This window comes from Pygocentrus nattereri, chromosome 5, assembly GCF_015220715.1.
Source record: "Pygocentrus nattereri isolate fPygNat1 chromosome 5, fPygNat1.pri, whole genome shotgun sequence".
NCBI classification, from domain to species: Eukaryota; Metazoa; Chordata; class Actinopteri; order Characiformes; family Serrasalmidae; genus Pygocentrus; species Pygocentrus nattereri.
Window position 1 is genome coordinate 19,391,540 of NC_051215.1, and position 20,007 is coordinate 19,411,546.

Here is a 20,007-nt window from a genome sequence, read left to right on the forward strand (position 1 = left end):
ATCGGCATATGCTTAAAATTTCCATAAACATTTTATACAGTTTAATGATTTTCTTGTAACCTGATTTGTGTAGCTCAACAATCTCTTATTGTACATAATCATTGTTGTATTTTCTGGTCTTTCTCATAAAGATGGATGATTGAGGGAATTTGGCTATATATATCCCCCATTTGTCTTCCTAATTACTCAGGTGAACTTAAAAGTAAAATGTTAGATTTCAATCTTAAGAATTTCTTTGGCTGCCAACAATTGTGCCTTTAAACCTGACTTCGTAAATACAGTTGTTTGGCTGCCCTGTATTGTGCCTCATTCCAGATGCAGTTCATATTGCTTCTACAGTTAGTGTGAATGGGTGGGGCTAAACTGATGTAAACTGACGTCTGCGACACAACAAAAATATATACAAGTCAAAACTGGCCTTTTTGCAGCTTAGTTTCCATGTGTGGACTCGATAAACTAGGATTAAATGATACCTTTTCAAAAGAATGTTTACATACTACAGCACACTTTATTTTTAAAAAGTGAGTACAATTCAGTTTTTCATGGGCCCTTTAATGCACTTGTATGTATGCAGCCATTTGTATTATTTGAACTTTACCAAAAGATCTAATGTCTAAAGACTGTGTAATCTTCTGTGATATTTGTTCAGTTTGTCAATTCAGTATGTACGTTTCAGATAAATGACGAAACAAACACAATGTTACTAAATATTCATTATTTAATCAAGTAATCAATCTATTTTTTTATTTATTTATTTTTGGTTCAGCCCACTTGACACTGGGCTGAGTGGAAAGTGGCCTGTTTGACACCCTTGTGTTATGTTTTTAAGATATTTTAAAATATAAACTAAATATATTGTAACATGCTTTCAGTATACTTTTGCGGACAGTGATGCATCACAACCAAGTCTTATTTTTGACATTTTAACATTTACTGTTTGACCTGGATCCTGTCCACTTACATTGATTTTTCTGTATTGATTTATAGTCAGTCTCGGGTGATATCTGAGGACAGTAGTCTTCCATTTTAAAACAGACTTATCCTGTAATGTTCCTGAATTTGGATTTATGTACTAAAAGCTCATGATTCATTTTTATATTACCATTTTCCAATCTCTCATTATTTCTCATAATTAAACAGGCTGTTATTGTCACTGTGCCTTTAAGACTGGTATATTGATTAGCTGCCCTTTATTGTGCCTCACTCAGAAAGCAATCAAGATAGAAATACTCCCTATAATAGTTTCAGTGGGTTAAGCTGAACTGCTGTAGACTAAATAGGCAGATATAATGTAAATCTGTTGGTTTTCTTGACATTGTGAAAGCAGTTATCCAAAACACTTTTTCACTTTCCATATTTGGGTTGTATGGACTGAGGGGTAAGTTTTGAAACTTAGCAGTGTTTATGTACTACATGGAACTAATTTATTTCTCAGGTAATGGGCACTTTAACAGAGTCCAAATGCTAGCTATTATTTTAAGCACCTCTGTTTCTGTATTTGCAGGGTTTTGAGGGGACTCTACTATGGGAGAGCCAGGATTTGACAGCCTTGATGGCTCTAAATGTGTCTAAGATCCAGCTCAATAATGGTGGAGGTGTGCTCAAGTTAGGATGTGTAAGTACATCTCTGTTTATTTAAATGTACTTAAATGTAACAAAACAGATTTAAATGTACCTAACCAGACAACACAGAAACCATGAATAGCCTTTCTAAGTGGCAAAAATGCATACTTGGTGTCCCCCTGGCTGTGCTTCTTACTTTAAGAGAGATAAGTAGAATAATTTGGCATATTGTGAATAGGCTTTATCCCACCAACTGGTCTTAAGAAAACTTTCATAACAAATTCATGAAAGAAATATAGCAGAATGAGGTCCATTGTCAGGATGAATCCTTTTTATATCTAATTTTCTTTCTTTTTTTTATTAATAATTTGACAATGCCAGGTGCCTTTTTCATTGTTAGAAAATTTAATACCAAAAGAAATGACCCAAAAATACTTGGAAAAATAATACATTTATAAAGGTTTTTACTTTCATTATAAGCTAAGATCATTTTTCTTTCTCCTGAAAATCAAAAAAGTAGCAGTATGCATCCACATGCAAATTGCCAATCCATACTTTGAAAGGTAAAATAAATAAGTAGGTTTGATTAACCATGAAGGCCCTAATTGCTATGCAAATTTTCATGTGCTTTTTTTATATTTCAGTATTATTATTAAACATTCAGTTAGTATCTGTTTGTGTAATTGGTTTTGCCTAGCTTATCATAAGAAAGATAAGAAGAAGGGTTTGTCTGTGTTTTGTAGACAGAGGAGGGCACCTTGCCTCACAGAAGTGCGGTGGGTTTTCCTGGGCTGGCTGGAGGGTTCACTTTCTCAGTGTATAGTAAGTAGTTTATGTAGTTGTTGTCCTGAGATTCAGGCTTGTGTATCGACACCCTTGATGAATTTTAAATCATGAAATGAATACTTTGGACTTTTATACCAATATCAATCAAATCTGTATATATGTGTTTACTGCTAAAGAAAATAAAGGGAACACTCAAATAACACATCCTAGATCTGAATGAACGAAATATTCTCATTGAATACTTTGTTCTATACAAAGTTGAATGTGCTGACAACAAAATCACACAAAAATCATCAATGGAAATCAAATTGATTAACTAATGGAGGCCTGGATTTGGAGTCACACACAAAATGAAAGTGGAAAAACACTACAGGCTGATCCAACTTTGATGTAATGTTCTTAAAACAAGTCAAAATGAGGCTCAGTATTCTGTGTGGCCTCTACGTGCCTGTATGACCTCCCTACAATGCCTGGGCATGCTCCTGATGAGGTGGCGGATGGTCTCCTGAGGGATCTCCTCCCAGACCTGGACAACAGTCTGTGGTGCAGTGTGGCGTTGGTGGATGGAGCGAGACATGATGTCCCAGATGTGCTCAATCGGATTCAGGTCTGGGGAACGGGTGGACCAGACCATAGCTTCAATGTCTTCATCTTGCAGGAACTGCTGACACACTCCAGCCACATGAGGTCCTGCATTGTCCTGCATTAGTAGGAACCCAGGGCCAACCACCCCAGCATATGGTCTCACAAGGGATCTGAGGATCTCATCTGGGTACCTAATGGCAGTCAGGCTACCTCTGGCGAGCACATGGAGGGCTGTGCGGCCCTCCAAAGAAATGCCACCCCACACCATTACTGACCCACTGCCAAATCGGTCATGCTGAAGGATGTTGCAGGCAGCAGATCGCTCTCCACGGCGTCTCCAGACTCTGTCACGTCTGTCACATGTGCTCAGTGTGAACCTGCTTTCATCTGTGAAGAGCACAGGGCGCCAGTGGCGAATTTGCCAATCCTGGTGTTCTCTGGCAAATGCCAAGCATCCTGCACGGTTTTGGGCTGTGAGCACAACCCCCATCTGTGGACGTCGGGCCCTCATACCATCCTCATGGAGTCGGTTTCTAACCGTTTGTGCAGACACATGCACATTTGTGGCCTGCTGGAGGTCATTTTGCAGGGCTCTGGCAGTTCTCCTCCTGTTCCTCCTTGCACAAAGGCAGAGGTAGCCGTCCTGCTGCTGGGTTGTTGCTCTCCTACGGTCTCCTCCACGTCTCCTGGTGTGCTGGCCTGTCTCCTGGTAGCGCCTCCAGCCTCTGGACACTACGCTGACAGACACAGCAAACCTTCTTGCCACAGCTCGCATTGATGTGCCATCCTGGATGAGCTGCACTACCTGAGCCACTTGTGTGGGTTGGAGAGTCCGTCTCATGCTTCCACGAGTGTGAAAGCAGCACCAACATTCAAAAGTGACCAAAACATCAGCCAGAGAGCATAGGTACTGAGAAGTGGTCTGTGGTCCCCACCTGCAGAACCACTCCTTTATTGAGTGTGTCTTGCTAATTGCCAATAATTTCCACCTGTTGTCTATTCCATTTGCACAACAGCTGTGAAATTGATTGTCAATCAGTGTTGCTTCCTAAGTGGACAGTTTGATTTCACAGACGTTTGATTTACTTGGAGTTATATTGTATTGTTTAAGTGTTCCCTTTATTTTTTTGATCAGTGTGTGTGTATTTATGTAATATATATATATATATCCTTTGTTTCCTTGGCTGTATGTTTTGAGTCGTTGTCATGCTGGAAGACCCATCCATGACCCATTTTCAGTGCCCTGGTGCAATTTTACATTTACAGCATTTAGCAGACGCTCTTATCCAGAACGACTTACAAGAAGTGCTTTGTCAATCTAGAGAAAGTATCTTTGCTAGTTACCAATAGCTTAGAGAAAAGACAGTCGTGAGCTCAGATACTGCTAGAAACAAAATGTCACTGCAGACACCAAGAGAAAAAGAAACGCAGAACTCTGTGCCATTGAATGCAATACAATAAACTACAATACACAGTGCAGTACAATAAAATAAGTGCAGCTTATAATTCAGTGCTCATTTAAGTGCTGTGTAAAGAGATGAGTCTTCAGTCTATGTTTGAAGACAGCAAGAGACTGCTGTTCAGACAGCCAGTGGGAGTTCATTCCACCACCTGGGTGCCAGTACAGAGAACATTCTCGACAGTTGTCTTCCGTGCACCTTGAAGGATGGCGGGTCAAGCCGAGCTGTTTCACCATTGCCAACAAGTAGGTAGGGGCTGGTCAATTTTTGGCTTTGTAGGCAAGCATTAGGGTTTTAAATCTGATGCATGCAGCTACAGGAAGCCAGTGAACGGAGCGCAGCAGTGGGGTGACATGGCTGAACTTGGGCAGATTGAAGACGAGTCGTGTTGCCGCATTCTGGATGAGTTGCAGAGGCTTGATGGTCTGCATGGGAAGACCAGCCAAGAGTGAGTTGCAGTAGTCAAGCCTTGAGATACCAAGAGACTGCACTAGCACCTGGGTGGTCTCTCGGGTGAGGAAGGGTCGGATCCTTCGGATGTTGTACAGGATCTTGTACCTGACATCTATAGACAGCTCTTTAGTGTTGCCCATGGTGGAGATGTTGGAGTGTCACTGAGTCTGTTGGCAGGTGGCCTTTTATACAGGTGACAGTTTGGGACAGATGTCTCTCATGCAGGTAACAACTTCACTGAGATTAGGATGTGTCAGTGGTGTGTGTGTGTGTGTGTGTGTATATAGTCTCTAGTTTTCTGCTGTTTTATGTCACTGTGTTGTTCTCATTCTGTCTCTGTCAGATGTGGATGTTCTGAAGGAAATGCTTCGTGGGCGAGCTGGCAGGCAGCAAGCCCATGTTGCCAGGTTGAGAGAAGAGGACAAGGCCTTACAGGAGGAGAGCCGTAGGTATGGAGACATGGTGTTTGTAGACATTGTGGACACTTACAGGACTGTGCCTTCCAAACTGCTGCAGTTTTATAAATGGTAAGTTCTGAACACCAGTCACTGCACTGCCTGAAACCATATTTGAGTATTGCCTGCAGATTATAAATTATTATATGGGCACCAGAACCTACCAAATTGATTCAGAATATTACATAACAAGGTCTTCTGGGGCTTTATACTGAACTTTTTACTGAACTCACTCTGCAAAACATTTTAACACCTACCTGGTAGCATTACTTGTGTTCATGAGTAAGTGAAACTGAATTTATCATGCTGATAGGGCCATAAGGAACACTGACTTCAGTCTGCTCCTGAAGACAGATGATGATTGCTATATTAACATGGATGCTGTATTAATGAAGATTGACCGCAAGACCCTGACACGGAGCAACCTCTGGTGGGGAAAGTGAGTATAAGTGTGGGCTTTTCTAACTAAAAAGGAGTTATTTCCTGAATAAGATTGATTTCCTTATAGAAACTATTTGTAGTTTGTAAAATGTTGCATTAAATACCAAAAATCTAATTTGCATTGTGTAGTCCCAAATGTACCCCGAATGTAGTCAACTTGATTATGCAGACCTGCTTATGTGGTTACTTGTATTGCATTCTGTTATCCAAATCTGTTAATCTGTTTGACATTACTTCACAACCCAGTCTCAAAGAGATAGAGCTATAACATTTTATATTTTATGATTGATTAGTTGGTCCATGAAGACTTTACTTGGTTAGTTTGGAAACAAAAACCTAGTAGTAGTACTCTGCCATATTGTTTCATTCAACAAGGATTATTCATTATTTATAAAGAAAACAATACCTAAACAATACCTATCCTATCTTCTTATTCATATTTTCTCAAAAACTCTCAAAAAATGTGTGTATGTTTGAAAGGTGCTGAAACAGTGAGAAAACAACACAAACAAATTTTGCATGACAGTCCAAAATAGGTTGGTTATCTATATATATATATATATATATATATATATATATATATATTTTTTTTTTTTCTCCTTTAATGATAAAACAAAAATACACTAAAAAGCTTTTGTGTGGTCATTTACATAATGTAATAATTTTTTCAGGTAATTTTGTTTTCAGCCACACTCATTGCCATCAGGTGGATAAAATTAAGCATTGCAGTCTCAAAAGACAAACACTGGCAGTAGAATGAGTTGTACAGATGGGTTCAGATTTTAACCATGGCACTGTCATACGATGCAACATTTGCCAGAAATCAGTTTGTGAAATTTCTGTCCTACTAGGTCTGCCAAATGTAAGTGATATTATTGTGATTCACAAAATTGGTATGTGGAGAAGCACATCACCGCTGGACTTCTGGAGCAGTGGACAGGTGTTCTGTAGAGTCAATCAACCTTTATTTTGACTCGGACGTACATTGAGGGCAATCCTCATTTTCAATGTAGCCGAGCATTTACAAAAACAGGTATTGACATGACAAAAAAAAAATCAATATTTAATCGTTTTAAATTAAAAGAAAATTTGAAAATAACAGTGATAAAAATAATAGTAAAAATAAAACTTGAGGTTTAATTGATAAGAGATTAAGATCAAAAGAAGATAAGAGATGAATAAAATAAAAAATATAATACTACTAATAATAATAAACTAATTAAAATAAGTTAAAGCAATAAAGAACTAAGAGAAGAACTAAAACAAGAAATAAAAGTTAAGAATAAATAAGATTAAATAAAACAGGTACAGGCTGTCTGAAGGTGTTTCGATATTAAAAGTTTAAAATGACTAAGTGACACCAGTGAGCTGAGTTTTAGTGTTTCCTTTAGTGAATTCCAGCTTGCTGGTGCACTGTAACTAAAAGCAGATTTTCCCAGTTCAGTAAAAACTCTTGGTACCTTGCAGCTGATCCAATTACTAGAGTGAGTCTGATAATTACTGTTATTTGTATTCATCAATGAAGTGATGCATTCTGGCAAATGACCAGAGAGTGTCTTGTAAATAAAAATCAACCAGTGTGTTTCCCTTCGTACCGTTAATGAGGGCTAGCCAACTTTCGCATACAGCTCACAGTGGTGAGTTCTGTACGGATCTCCGATAATGAACCTCAGTGCAGAGTGATACACTGGGTCCAGTAATTTGAGAGAGCTGGAGGGAGCATATTTATAGATAACGTCACCGTAGTCCAACACTGATAGTAAAGTTGCTTCAACTAATCTTTTTCTGGCATGCATGGGGAAACAGGACTTATGTCTGTAAAAAAATATCCAGCTTCTGTCTGCATTTACTGACTAGTTTATTTATGTGTGGTTTAATACTGAGTTTATCGTCCAGCCATATGTAACGTCCAGAGTAACAAATCATGGTTCTCTATCTGGCAGTGATGGACAAGTCTGGGTTTGGCAAATGTCAGGAGAACATTACCTGCTTGACTGCGTTGTGCCAAATAAGTGTAAAGTTTGGTTGAGGAGGCACAGCACTGTGGGGTTGTTTTTCAGGGATTGGCCTAGGCTACTTAGTTCCAATTAAGCAAAATGACCCTTCTCTGTTCCAGCATGCCTCTGTGTCAGTGTACAAAGCAAGGCCCGTTAAAGCATGGTTGGATGTGTTTGCTGTGGATGAACATGATTGGACTGCCCAAAACTCTGACCTCAAACCTTCAAACACCTTTGGAATGAACTAGAACGGAGATTGCGAGCCAGGGCCTTTCCCAGAAAAGTAGAAGCTGTTATAGTTGCCATGGGTGACTAATTCCATATCAATGGCTATGGATTTAGAATGGTGTGTCATAAAAACTCCTGTAGGTGTAATATAAATTTTACTTTACAATACAGTACTTTTGTCCATATAGTGTATGAATAAATATACACATTAAATTTTATTTGTCCACATTCAAAAAATGAAGACAGTTTTTAAAAATGTCAATGAGTACATTCACATGCACTTACTAATCTGATAACTTCAAAAAAATCTCTTTTTTCAGTAATTTGTTCAGTGCAGGTACAAGCATTTTGGTAATGAGATAATGAGAGAACTCCAGGTCAACGTAAGTCACACAACAACTGGATTTCTGGTTTTCATCCAGCCAAAATACTTACAGAAGATGTGACATAAATACACTGCTCAAAAAAATAAATAACACATCCTAGATCTGAATGAATGAAATATTCTCATTGAATACTTTGTTCTGTACAAAGTTGAATGTGCTGACAACAAAATCACACAAAAATCATCAATGGAAATCAAATTTATTAACTAATGGAGGCCTGGATTTGGAGTCACACACAAAATGAAAGTGGAAAAACGCACTACAGGCTGATCCAACTTTGATGTAATGTCCTTAAAACAAGTCAAAATGAGGCTCAGTATTGTGTGTCTGCCAAACCGGTCATGCTGAAGGATGTTGCAGGCAGCAGATCGCTCTCCACGGCGTCCCCAGACTCTGTCACGTCTGTCACATGTGCTTAGTGTGAACCTGCTTTCATCTGTGAAGAGCACAGGGTGCCAGTGGCGAATTTGCCAATCCTGGTGTCATCTGGCAAATGCCATGCGTCCTGCACGGTGTTGGGCTATGAGCACAACCCCTATCTTTGGAAGTCGGGCCCTCATACCATCCTCATGGAGTCGGTTTCTAACTGTTTGTGCAGACACATGCACATTTGTGGCCTGCTGGAGGTTCATTTTGCGGGGCTCTGGCAGTGCTCCTCCTGTTCCTCCTTGCACAAAGGTGGAGGTAGCGGTCCTGCTGCTGGGTTGTTGCCCTTCTACGGCCTCCTCCACGTCTCCTGGTGTACTGGCCTGTCTCCTGGTAGCGCCTCCAGCCTCTGGACACTACGCTGACAGACACAGCAAACCTTCTTGCCACAGCTCGCATTGATGTGCCATCCTGGATGAGCTGCACTACCTGAGCCACTTGTGTGGGTTGTAGAGTCCGTCTCATGCTTCCACGAGTGTGAAAGCAGCACCAACATTCAAAAGTGACCAAAACATCAGCCAGAGAGCATAGGTACTGAGAAGTGGTCCGTGGTCCCCACCTGCAGAACCACTCCTTTACTGAGTGTGTCTTGCTAATTGCCAATAATTTCCACCTGTTGTCTATTCCATTTGCACAACAGCATGTGAAATTGATTGTCAATCAGTGTAGACAGTTTGATTTCACAGAAGTTTGATTTACTTGGAGTTATATTGTGTTGTTTAAGTGTTCCCTTTATTTTTTTGAGCAGTGTATAATACTCTGCCCTCAATAAGAGCTCCCCTTCTTAAGCTAGGCAGATAGAAAACTCCTTTCAAGCAGTTGCAGTAGTTGAATGATGGTTTACGGCTCACCATCAGTCTAGTGTACAACTAGATCAGTTATCTACAAAGCTCACACTGTTTTCAGAGCACCACTTGGACAAGCAGCAGTTCAGCAAACATAACCTGCTGTAGATTTCAGCACCACGTCGAACTGGGATAGGGCCAGAGCATATTATGGCATCAGACATCATCTGGGCTAATGTACATACCTCTTTAATGGTATCTTTAGTTATTCCTGACTGCTGCAGACAAGCATCATACATCTATATGTCTACATATACATCATCTAGAAGATAAAGAACATTCTGATTCTTCGTTTAGTCAAGCATGTACAGTGGTGTGAAAAAGTATTTGCCCCATCCCAATGTGTTTCGTGTTTTGCATATTTGTCAAAGTTGAATGTTTCAGATCATCAGACTAATTTTAATATTAGATGAAGATAACCCAAGAAAATAAAATTATGTTTTGAGTTAATTTGTTGAAGGAAATTGCTATTCAACCCTTTCCCTATGTAAAAAGGTGTTGACTTTTGCTGGCAAAGTGTTGGTTTCTTGAAGAAACAGGAGTGGAGACTTTAGTTTAATAAACGTGCATCTTCCCAACCAAGCAAGTCTGACTAAGCGTACAAAAACCATGAACTTATAGTCACCCAGGTAACCCACACCCTTTCCTTGTCTTTTTGTCTAAACGACCCAGAAACTGGATGGGTAACTGCCTCTACCTTTGTAATTAAAATAGAGGTGTTGAGGCCCACCCACGAATTTATAGTCTCACCTACCTAGGAGCCAGGATGTCTCTGAGATATCCCTTCAACAAAAGGCATTGCTAGATTAGGGATTTATAGATAAGCAGATGTGTAATAGGTTAATCATTGGAGGTCATCACGTGACAAAGGGACTGCTCTCCACAGCCCCCACACATCGTCCAAGAGAGACATACAAAATGCAAATGAGATGAACACAAAAGGCAAGTGAAATGTTAATAAAGTGAAAAGTTAATAAAAACAAAGTAAAATAATATTTAACACCCCCCCCCCCGACCATACAGAAGTGGTCAGCATAGGTTAATTATTTATGTACCCGTCTAGACATAGGCATTTTAACTTAAATGTAATCATTTGTCATTACAGAAATATCCCTTATTTGTAAGTTTTACATCTGTTTGTGCTATATGTACATGTTGCATATTCCTAGCTGTACAGATACAACAACATTGTATTATGGAATAAATTATCAGTACAATAACACAAAATGTGACAAAGATCAGTAAAATTTCACAACAGTACAGCCACCACGAACCCAACCAAACACTCTAAATTTATTTTGTAAAATTATTCTATGGGACTGAAGGGTGTTAGAAATAATACCTAAAGTGTGAGCAGTATCATTCGATAACCTCTCAATTGCATGAGATAATTCCCTTATTTGTTCTAAAGCAATCATAACTCCATAATTTGGAACGAGTGCACCTAAAAATCAAGACCAGAAATTTTGAGTGCAAGTAAAATGTTCAATGCATGGATTTGGATCAAGGTTCAAGAGTGATTGGTAAACCCATTGCTCTCCATTTACTTCAAGAGTAAATGTTGCATCAATGTCTAAAAAAACGAAGAGATTATTGATGACAACTCAGGAGTTAATGTTATATTGCAGCTCTGAAATTTTTGCAGCATAAGCTGATATCCTTTATGTGGTGGCAAAAGATCATTTTTATGTAGCCAGACATGGTCTGGTACCAAATATTTACTATTGGCAAACACTTCATTGTCTTTGTACCATGTACATATTTGGTCATCGCAGCTCACTGGCTCACAAGTACTAGGAACGTCTAGAGATATTTCAGACATATCAGCCTCAGATGTATTTTCATGACGATGTATTAAAATGACATGATTTTCTTATCAGCTCTCTGTTCTGCGGAAGAATGTGTGAAATTCTGTGGTCTCATTGCTGGTAATAAACAAATTAATGAACCTTGTTCGTTAAATCTAGCGGGTAATTCACTAAAAGCAGCACTACCTCATAACCAATATGTCCCTGATGGTGCAGGAATATGGCAGAATTAATTTACTAACAGCCATTCTATATTCTATATGGACCATTCTCATAAATGCAGTCTTGTATTGTTTTACAGTAAAATGTGTTCGATTTTGGGAGGTATGACTATGACTTAACTGATTAAGCTGTATCACAAAACCACATAATGCTTTGGGAATTTCCCCTAGAAATGTTGATGTAACCGAATGTTTTTCAGCACGCCAGGGTAATTTAAATGGACGTATAATGTCTGTAATATTATATAATGGAGCATATGTTTGGTCAGAAGATTCATATACCAGGTGTACAGTGGTCTTTGGCTGGGTTACGCTGTGGCATGAACTGACATTGTAAATTGTAACACTAGTATGTAACAAGGCAGATGTATTGCAGTCAGAAATAGCGTGTCAAGACCATGGTAATCCTGCAGATACACTTACTGGGTGTATCTTCTGGATGTTTGCTCTAACATTGTATTCTGTGCCTCCAGTCTGACCCTACCTCAGCTTTTGGGTCCTAACTGAAAATGTGGAGACGCTAGTCGTCATTTAGAGGTATGGGAAATCTTCACTTTGGGCATCACCCCTGCAGTCTACAAGCCAAAAGTTCTGCTCCAAAGCCCTTCCAGTTAGACCACCCATGTATCCCTAATTAAGGAGGTGGTACAAGTTTACAATGTGAAGCATGTGTCTGCTGCTGGATCTGTCACTAATACCTGAAATGGATTTGGCCAAGCGTAGTTTTATTGTTTGATTTTGCCGTTCTACCTGAGCTGATGCATGTGGGAACCATGCGCTTTGACTTTAACAACTGCAAGTTTTTCTGGATGTTCACTAGCTGACATGAGATCAGAAACTAAAGTAGCATTCTTAATAGCGGTTCCTGCAGCTGTTAGAAACCCACAGCGATGCCAGATTTATACATCACTACAGGGGTACAGGCAGATATAGTTAGATGTGTAGCTTGTACAGCATGGAAACATGGACCAAAACCAGTGGAAATAACATCTAGCTTAGCTAAATAATAATACACAGCACGTAGCCAACCAACATGGTCCTACGTCAAACAAGCAGTCATGAAACCTTCATGTTTATGTACATATACAATGTAAATGGTTGTCCAAGCTGTACAAAGCTTACGGCTGGTGCAGAAATTAAAGCAGATTTCCACTCCTTAAAAGCCCTTTCAGAAGCATCTGTGAACTGAACCCTGTCTGAACTTAAATGTGTCAACAAAGCTACCAATTCAGTGGTGTGCACCTCCATATTAGGTGAAGCCAGCATAACATCATCTACATATAGCACTAAGGTAGATTCCCTCTGCTTCAGCCAAATGCTGCCTTAATGCCTGATGGTACATAGTTGGACTCGAATGCAGGTCTTGCGGGAGACGTGTACACTGGAATTGCTCACCTTCAGACTGAAATGCTACCAAGGCTGACTATCTAGATGTAAAGAAATAGACCAATACCCATTAGCCATGTCAACAGCAGAAAATACAATGTTTATTCGAGACCTCATCAAAGATACTACAAGGGGCTGCTACCAAAGAAGTAACGCAGTCGGTGTATGTATTAGCAATGCGATAGATCAACGGTAAGGCGCCCTGTTCCTGATGCCTTTTTAACGGGCCAACTTGGAGAACATGAGTCACTTGGTGCCTTAATCAAAATCCCCTTATCCCAGAACACCTTAATAATTGGGCGTATCCTGTTAATGGCTTCACTACAAAGTGGACTTTGTAAAGTGGACTAACTGTTTAGTAGCTGGTGGTGGTTTGCCTGTTAACCGCACAGGTTCAATAGCCAACAAACCACATTCGTCTTTGTCTTTTGACCAAATGATGATTGGTGATGAGTGGATTTGCAACCTGAGTTGCTAGAACAGACAATTTAGGTTTCTCAGTCTCAAAATCTAATTACATACTCAACTGAGCAATAGCATCCATTCCTAGTATTGGTGTTGTATTACTAGAAGCTACAGCTAAAGGCAGAGTAATTGATTTAGGACCAAAATTCAAACAAACAGGTTCTGTTTGATAGCTGTTATAAGATTTCCCAGTGACTCAAGTAATGACAATCACAGTGCTAATCAATGGTAAACCAAGCTTTAGCCATAGATAGGTAATAATGTGGCCTGTGCTCCAGTATCAACCCAAAAAATCACATTCATTATCAATAACAGTGGTTTTAACATACAATCTGTTGTCTTGCTCATGTGTAATTGGATGTAAAAAAAGATCTCAAAGTAGAGATATTCAGTTTAAAGGCTCCAAATCCTGTGTGTGACTAGCAGACTTCTGAGTAGCTTGCTGAATCAGCTTAAGCAACTGACCTGAGGTTTACCTCGGGTGGTAACGTTTCACCTCCTGAACTGTCCTGACACTCACTTGCCTTATCTTTACACTGAGAATCATAATGCTTCCATTTGCAATATTTTGCCCAGTGTCCCTTTTTCTTACAGTAATGACGTGTATTATTATTTCTATTGGGAGTTTTCTTGGACTGTCAGGAAAAATTTAGCAAAACAGCAGAGACATGCAATTTTACATCCCTTTCATATGTTGCTCGCCAGGTTGACTTTAACAAAGCAAAACGGTCCTCATCTCTGAGGTCAGACCATCAGCCCACTGGGCAGAAGTACATTCATGCCCACCATGAAACATAAATGTTTCTGCAAAATGCTGCATGTACTGATTCACAGGCTCACACTTTTACTACCTTTACTACCTTCTGCCAACACACAGAACAACCCATGTTTTTCAGAACCACTAACAGCCCTACATTACTTTCTTTCACTGCCTTTACAGAATTAAGCTTGTCTATCTGTCTCTCATAATACAACTCCAATTTATCTATCTCATCCCCAGTCAGCATTTGAGAGCACACCGCCAAGACATCTAATGGATGTAGAGTACAGCTGTGTCTTGCATGTCATTAGCATCAGAAAAGGACATAAACCCATCACTTTAGGATGGCTAAATTCTTTTGCAGTGCGATCAATTTGTTCGGTGGAAGGGGCTTTGGCTTCACAGTTACTTTATCCTGTCCATCTTTTAACTTTACATGTTTTATCACTATAGGAGCAGCTTCTAGTACAGAGAGGTCAAAAGTGTCATCCTCACTGTTACTGGTAGAAATGGATTACGCTGTCTTGTTTTTAAATTCATCTAAAGATGGATATAACTTGTGTTTTGCTCTTTTGTCTCTCTTTTTCTAGAACCTCAACTTTTGCTTCAAGAAGAGCAAGTGAGCGCTGTGTACTTTCACAGGTTTTCTGTGCACTGATAGCGGCACATTTGTGATTAGCACATTCATCTTTCAGTTCGTCAGTTTTGGAACGTTGTTCTCCCATAAGCAAAGCATGCCACTTTCTGAATATACTATGTATTAATATTGCATTAAATAATCTATAGCTTAACAATTATTACTACATTATAGTCTTAGTCAAGATGTGCGTTGTAACTGGAAGCAATCTGGAACTGGAAGGTTATTCTCTTTTCTTCTTTAAAACTTATACAGAATCATCACCAAATGAACATAAACTATACTACATCCATTTGTATTATTAATTGAAAATATTGCAATAATGACTTCTAATCTCCCGCGACCCTGACGGAGAAGCGGCTTAGAAAATGGATGGATGGACTTCTAATCTGCTCTCAGGGGATGTCTGAATTTTGGTTGAACACCAACAAACAAGTACTAATCATTATACTACAAGTTTAGCAAAACTAACGTAAATTTGACAAATATAGTTGATTATTTGCAAAAAAATTTATATTGAGCTTAACGACTGATCTGGAAAAAGCTAGCTAGTTATCTTTATATTTTCAGTGCAAGCATAACCGAAATAAAGTAAGTACAGTAGTGAGTATGTATTGCTGAGCTTTGCCTTCATAGGAATTGAAAATGATAGATGCCATTTTTGCACAGTGTCTCTCTTATTGTGGAATCATGTACACTGATCTTAAAGGAGGCAAGTGAGACCTGCAAATCTTTAGATGTTGGTGTGGGTTGTTCTGTGACCTCCTGGATGTGTCCCCAGAGCACTCTTGGCACCCTTTGTAGGTCGGCCACTCCTGGGAAAGTTCAACACTGTTCCTATGTTTATGGCTCTCACTGTTGTTCGGTGAGTGAGTCTTAGCAATGGCTTTGTAACCCATTCCAGACTAGTAGATTTCAATGACTATGTTTCACATATGTATCTGAATCTCTTTAGAATGGCAGACAAGTTCTATTTAAGCTTAGATATGAAAGGTCTGACAGTAATCATGCCTGTGTTGTGCCTAGTAAAATTGAACCCAGTAGTGATGTGAATTTACTTAACTGATTGATTTAGCTAAGGGGGCAATTACCTTTCTTAAATATTATTTCACTTTATTTGCTTTTATTTATGCTTTTATTACTCTTCCTGGATCGGGGCCTTGTCATGGCGGAAGGGCTTGTATGGTCTAAGGATCTTCAGAGCTAAGTTGTCGGGAGCAATACACTCCTGGTAGGGTCTCCCAGGGTGAACAGGTCCGGAGTGAAGACCCAGACTAACTCAATCCAAAAACTCTATGCACAACAGACACAAGCAATCATGTACCCTGCCCGGGAGAAGGTCACCAGGACCTACCCCTGGAGCCAGGCCTGGGAGTAGCATTCCTCGGCGAGCACCTGGTGGTCAGGCAGCCAATGTATCCCGGCTGGACTCAACCCGCAGAGGCAACATGGGGAGACCATATGGGCCCACCACCCTTAAGGTCCAGCATGAGGGAGCGGTGCAGTGCCGTATAAGCAGTGGGAGATTGCAGGGGGGCCCTTGGTGGCCTAGTCCCCTGTGGCAGAAACTGGCTCTTGGTACATGGAATGTAACCTCACTGGGGGAAAGGAGCCAGAGCTTGTGCAGGACGTTGAGAGGTACCAACTAGATATAGTTGGGTTCACATCCACATACAGTGTAGGCTCTGGAACCAAATTCCTGGATAGGGGTTGGTCCCTCTCCTACTCAGGGGTTGCACAGGGTGAGAGGCGCTGGGCGGGTGTGGGGATACTCACAGGTCCCCAGCTGGCGACTGTGCAGTTGGAGTTTGTCTGGGTGGACGAGAGGGTCGCCTCAATGCGAATTAAAATCGCAGAGAAGAAAACTGACTGTTGTCTGCACTTATGCACCAAACAACAGGTCAGAGTATTTGGCCTTCTTGGAGCGAGTGGGCGGAGTTCTGGAAGGGGTCCTGCCTACAGACTCCACAGTGTTACTGGGAGAATTCAATGCTCATGTTGACAATGACTGGGAGACCTGGAGAGGCGTGATTGAATGGGAGCGGCCTGCCCAATCTAAACCCGAATGGTGAATTGTTATTGGACTTCTGTCCCAGGCATGGATTGTCCAAAATGAACACCAAGTTCGAGCACAAGGACGTTCATAAGTGTACATGGTACCAGAGCTCCTTGGGTCAAAGAACAGTGATCAACTTTGATGTCGTTTCATCTGACTTGGGACCATATGTTTTGGACACACTGGTGAAGAGAGGTGCAGAGCTGTCAACTAATCACCGTCTGGTTGGATCAGATGGCAGGGAAGACTGATGGTCAGACCCAGTAGGCCCAAGTGAATAGTAAGGGTGTGCTGGGAATGATTTCACCTCCACAAGAGCTTTTCTCATGTCCCAGAGGAGGTAGGGGACATGGAGTCTGAATGGACCCTGTTCAAAACCTTCATTAAGGAAACTACTAGGCGTAGCTGTGGCCAAAAGCTAGTGGGTGCCTGTTGGGGCGGTAAGCTAAGACCCTCCTGGTGGACACCGGTGGTGAGGGAGGCCGTCAAGCTGAAGAAAGAGGAGTTCAGGGACTGGCTGGCCCGAAGGACTCCTGATTCAGCAGATAGGTACCGACAGACAAAAAAGGTGGCAGCCGCAATGGTGGCAGAAGCAAAATCAAAGTCATGGAAAAAGACTTTCGTTCGGCCTCAAGGAGGTTCTGGACAACTGTCTGGTGACTCAGGAGCAGTCAGGGTGGCTGTGCCCAAGCTGTATTCGGCAAGGGTGGAGCACTCTGAGGAATTCCATAATTCAGGAGACATGCCTCCCTTACGGGAGTAAGGGCCAGAGGCTTCTGGTGTGTCAAGTTCCATTTCCCTGGTGGAGGTCACTGAGGTAGTTGGCAAGCTCCTCAGTGGCAAGGCATGATGGTATGGATAAGATTCGTCCAGAGATGCTTAAGACTCTGGATATTGCGGGGCTGTCGTGGCTAATACGCCTCTGCAATATTGCACAGACCTCTGCAATATGGCACAGACCTTTGGACTGGCAGACAGGGGTGGTGGTCCCTATTTTTAATGAGAGTTTCCTCTTTATCACCTGTTTGTAGCTCTAGTGCAAACTCCCTAAACGCATATTGGCTGATTGACTACATTTGGGGTAAGATGAAAATTTTTACGCTTGAATTTTGGTCATAGCATCACCATTAATGCATAATACCAAGTATTCATTGAATAGTAAATGCTGTTTGAAATTAAACACATCCACTGATGCTTGTGTAAAAAGTATACAAATTAAAATGTTATAGCCATGGTTAAGTTGTCATTCATACCAGTAAACAATGTGCAATCTATCTCCCCAGCTTCAGGCAGAACTGGGCTGTAGACCGCCTAGGGAAGTGGCAGGAGGTAGAGTATGCTAGCCCTGTGTATCCAGCCTTTTCCTGTGGCTCTGGATATGTGGTGTCCAGGGACTTGGTTGTGTGGCTGGCCAGCAATGCAGAAAAGCTGAAAGCTTACCAGGTGCTCGCCGTTCTCTAAATTCACACAGTTACTTTAGGGTACACTGCTTATCTACACTTGTGTAGTATTCTGTAAATTACTGCCTACCTATGAGTTTACAGGAACTGTGTTATAAAACCTAAATAACAATTTTCACTGCAAAATAAAAATAACAGATAACAGAAATTTGCATGTTTATTAAAGGGGCAAATTATGTAGGGTGGTCAAAGTAGCATGAATTATTACAATTATATACCTGTGTTAATGATCCACCAAAATGATAATTCCTGGCCAAAACTGAAATCGTAATTCTGGACACACTGGGCCAAAAATCTGAAAAAGCAATGCATCCAACATAATGTGCATAAAAGTCCCCAGAGTCCCATGTGGACAGAAAGTACAGAAAGGTTGAGAGCTTAAACCCATCAAATGTCTTACCCTGGGTGTAAGATAAGCTCTGTGCCATATTTTCAGATGGATGAATTAATGATTGGGGTTATGTAATGCCCTAAAAACATTAATCCATGCAATTTCCCAGTTTACTTGCCTTCCCCTCATAACTCTGTCACATTCCACTATTTCTCATTTTCATTGCCATTACAGTTATTTGTAAGGGCTGATTGTTGTACTATTTAATCTTCTGTTCTCTTTCATCTGAAAGGCAAAAGTGTCATTTAAAGCCATTCCAAAGCCAATTTGGTGCATCCCTAATGTGTATTAACATTGAATTAATTAATGTAAAACAGCTATCACTTCTTAAATAGAACATAATCATGCTTGTAGAGTTGCTAAGTTTATTTACACCTTAAAGTGGCATTCCACCACTTTTCTACATAAAATGTCTACATAATTAAAAGATTAAGACAAAGTCATTTTGAGGGACTTGCATTGTAGAGGAAGTTCAGAATCAGTTCTCTTCACAGTGGTGATAGAAACCACACATCGAAGGAGTTTAATTACTTTAACTCATCTGCACCCCAGAAATAACTACGTATGGTGGTTATGAACATGCTGAGAGATTGTTTTAAAATAGTTTTGGCTGAAAATGTGCCTTTTAAATGAATTCATGGTGGAGTAGATTTTTTTTTTCTTTTCAGACACACCATTATTCTCATTTTATCAAATTACATAGAAAAACTCAGACACATTTAGTTTCTCTACAGTGCACTATTTACATCAGAACACTCTGAATGACTTTGTCTCAGTGACTGAATTATGCATAAATTTTGAAAAGTTTGTGGAGTTTCCCATGTACCTCACAGTAAGCTCTATCTACTGTTGCTGTCATATAATACTACTAATAATAACATTGCTAGAGTTCTGGAAAAGTTTAGCTGTATTTGTCTAAAATATGTATTTAAAATATATTGTTTCTGGTAGTCTGCTTGGGTGGTTGTGGGTGTATCTTCGTGACTGTGTGCTATTTTATAGGGTGAGGATGTGAGCATGGGAATATGGATGGCAGCAGTGGGGCCTAAAAAATATCAGGTAAAAAAAAAACCTACTGTTTTTACAATGGAAAACAGTGCCAGTTTTAAAGAACTGGAAACTGGTACTAACCAGAAAGGATGCTACAGTGTTCAGCAGCATTATACTTAATATAATGTTAACAAATGTTAAAGATCCA

At 40.3% G+C, this 20,007-nt stretch overlaps 1 protein-coding gene across 4 annotated transcripts in view; it reads left to right on the forward strand.

Moving 5' to 3' along the window:
• The window catches only part of b3galnt2 (beta-1,3-N-acetylgalactosaminyltransferase 2), a 44,545-nt gene that overhangs the window by 18,142 nt on the left and 6,396 nt on the right, over positions 1–20,007 (forward strand). For 2 of the 4 annotated variants that reach the window (XM_017722801.2, XM_017722800.2), the window contains 6 exons: positions 1,505–1,615; positions 2,307–2,385; positions 5,191–5,374; positions 5,616–5,741; positions 18,242–18,401; positions 19,812–19,868. In XM_017722801.2, the coding sequence (XP_017578290.1) occupies positions 1,505–1,615; positions 2,307–2,385; positions 5,191–5,374; positions 5,616–5,741; positions 18,242–18,401; positions 19,812–19,868 (717 nt within the window). The remainder of the gene's footprint in view (positions 1–1,504; positions 1,616–2,306; positions 2,386–5,190; positions 5,375–5,615; positions 5,742–18,241; positions 18,402–19,811; positions 19,869–20,007) is intronic. The other 2 variants (XM_017722802.2, XM_017722804.2) reach the window with 2 other exon arrangements.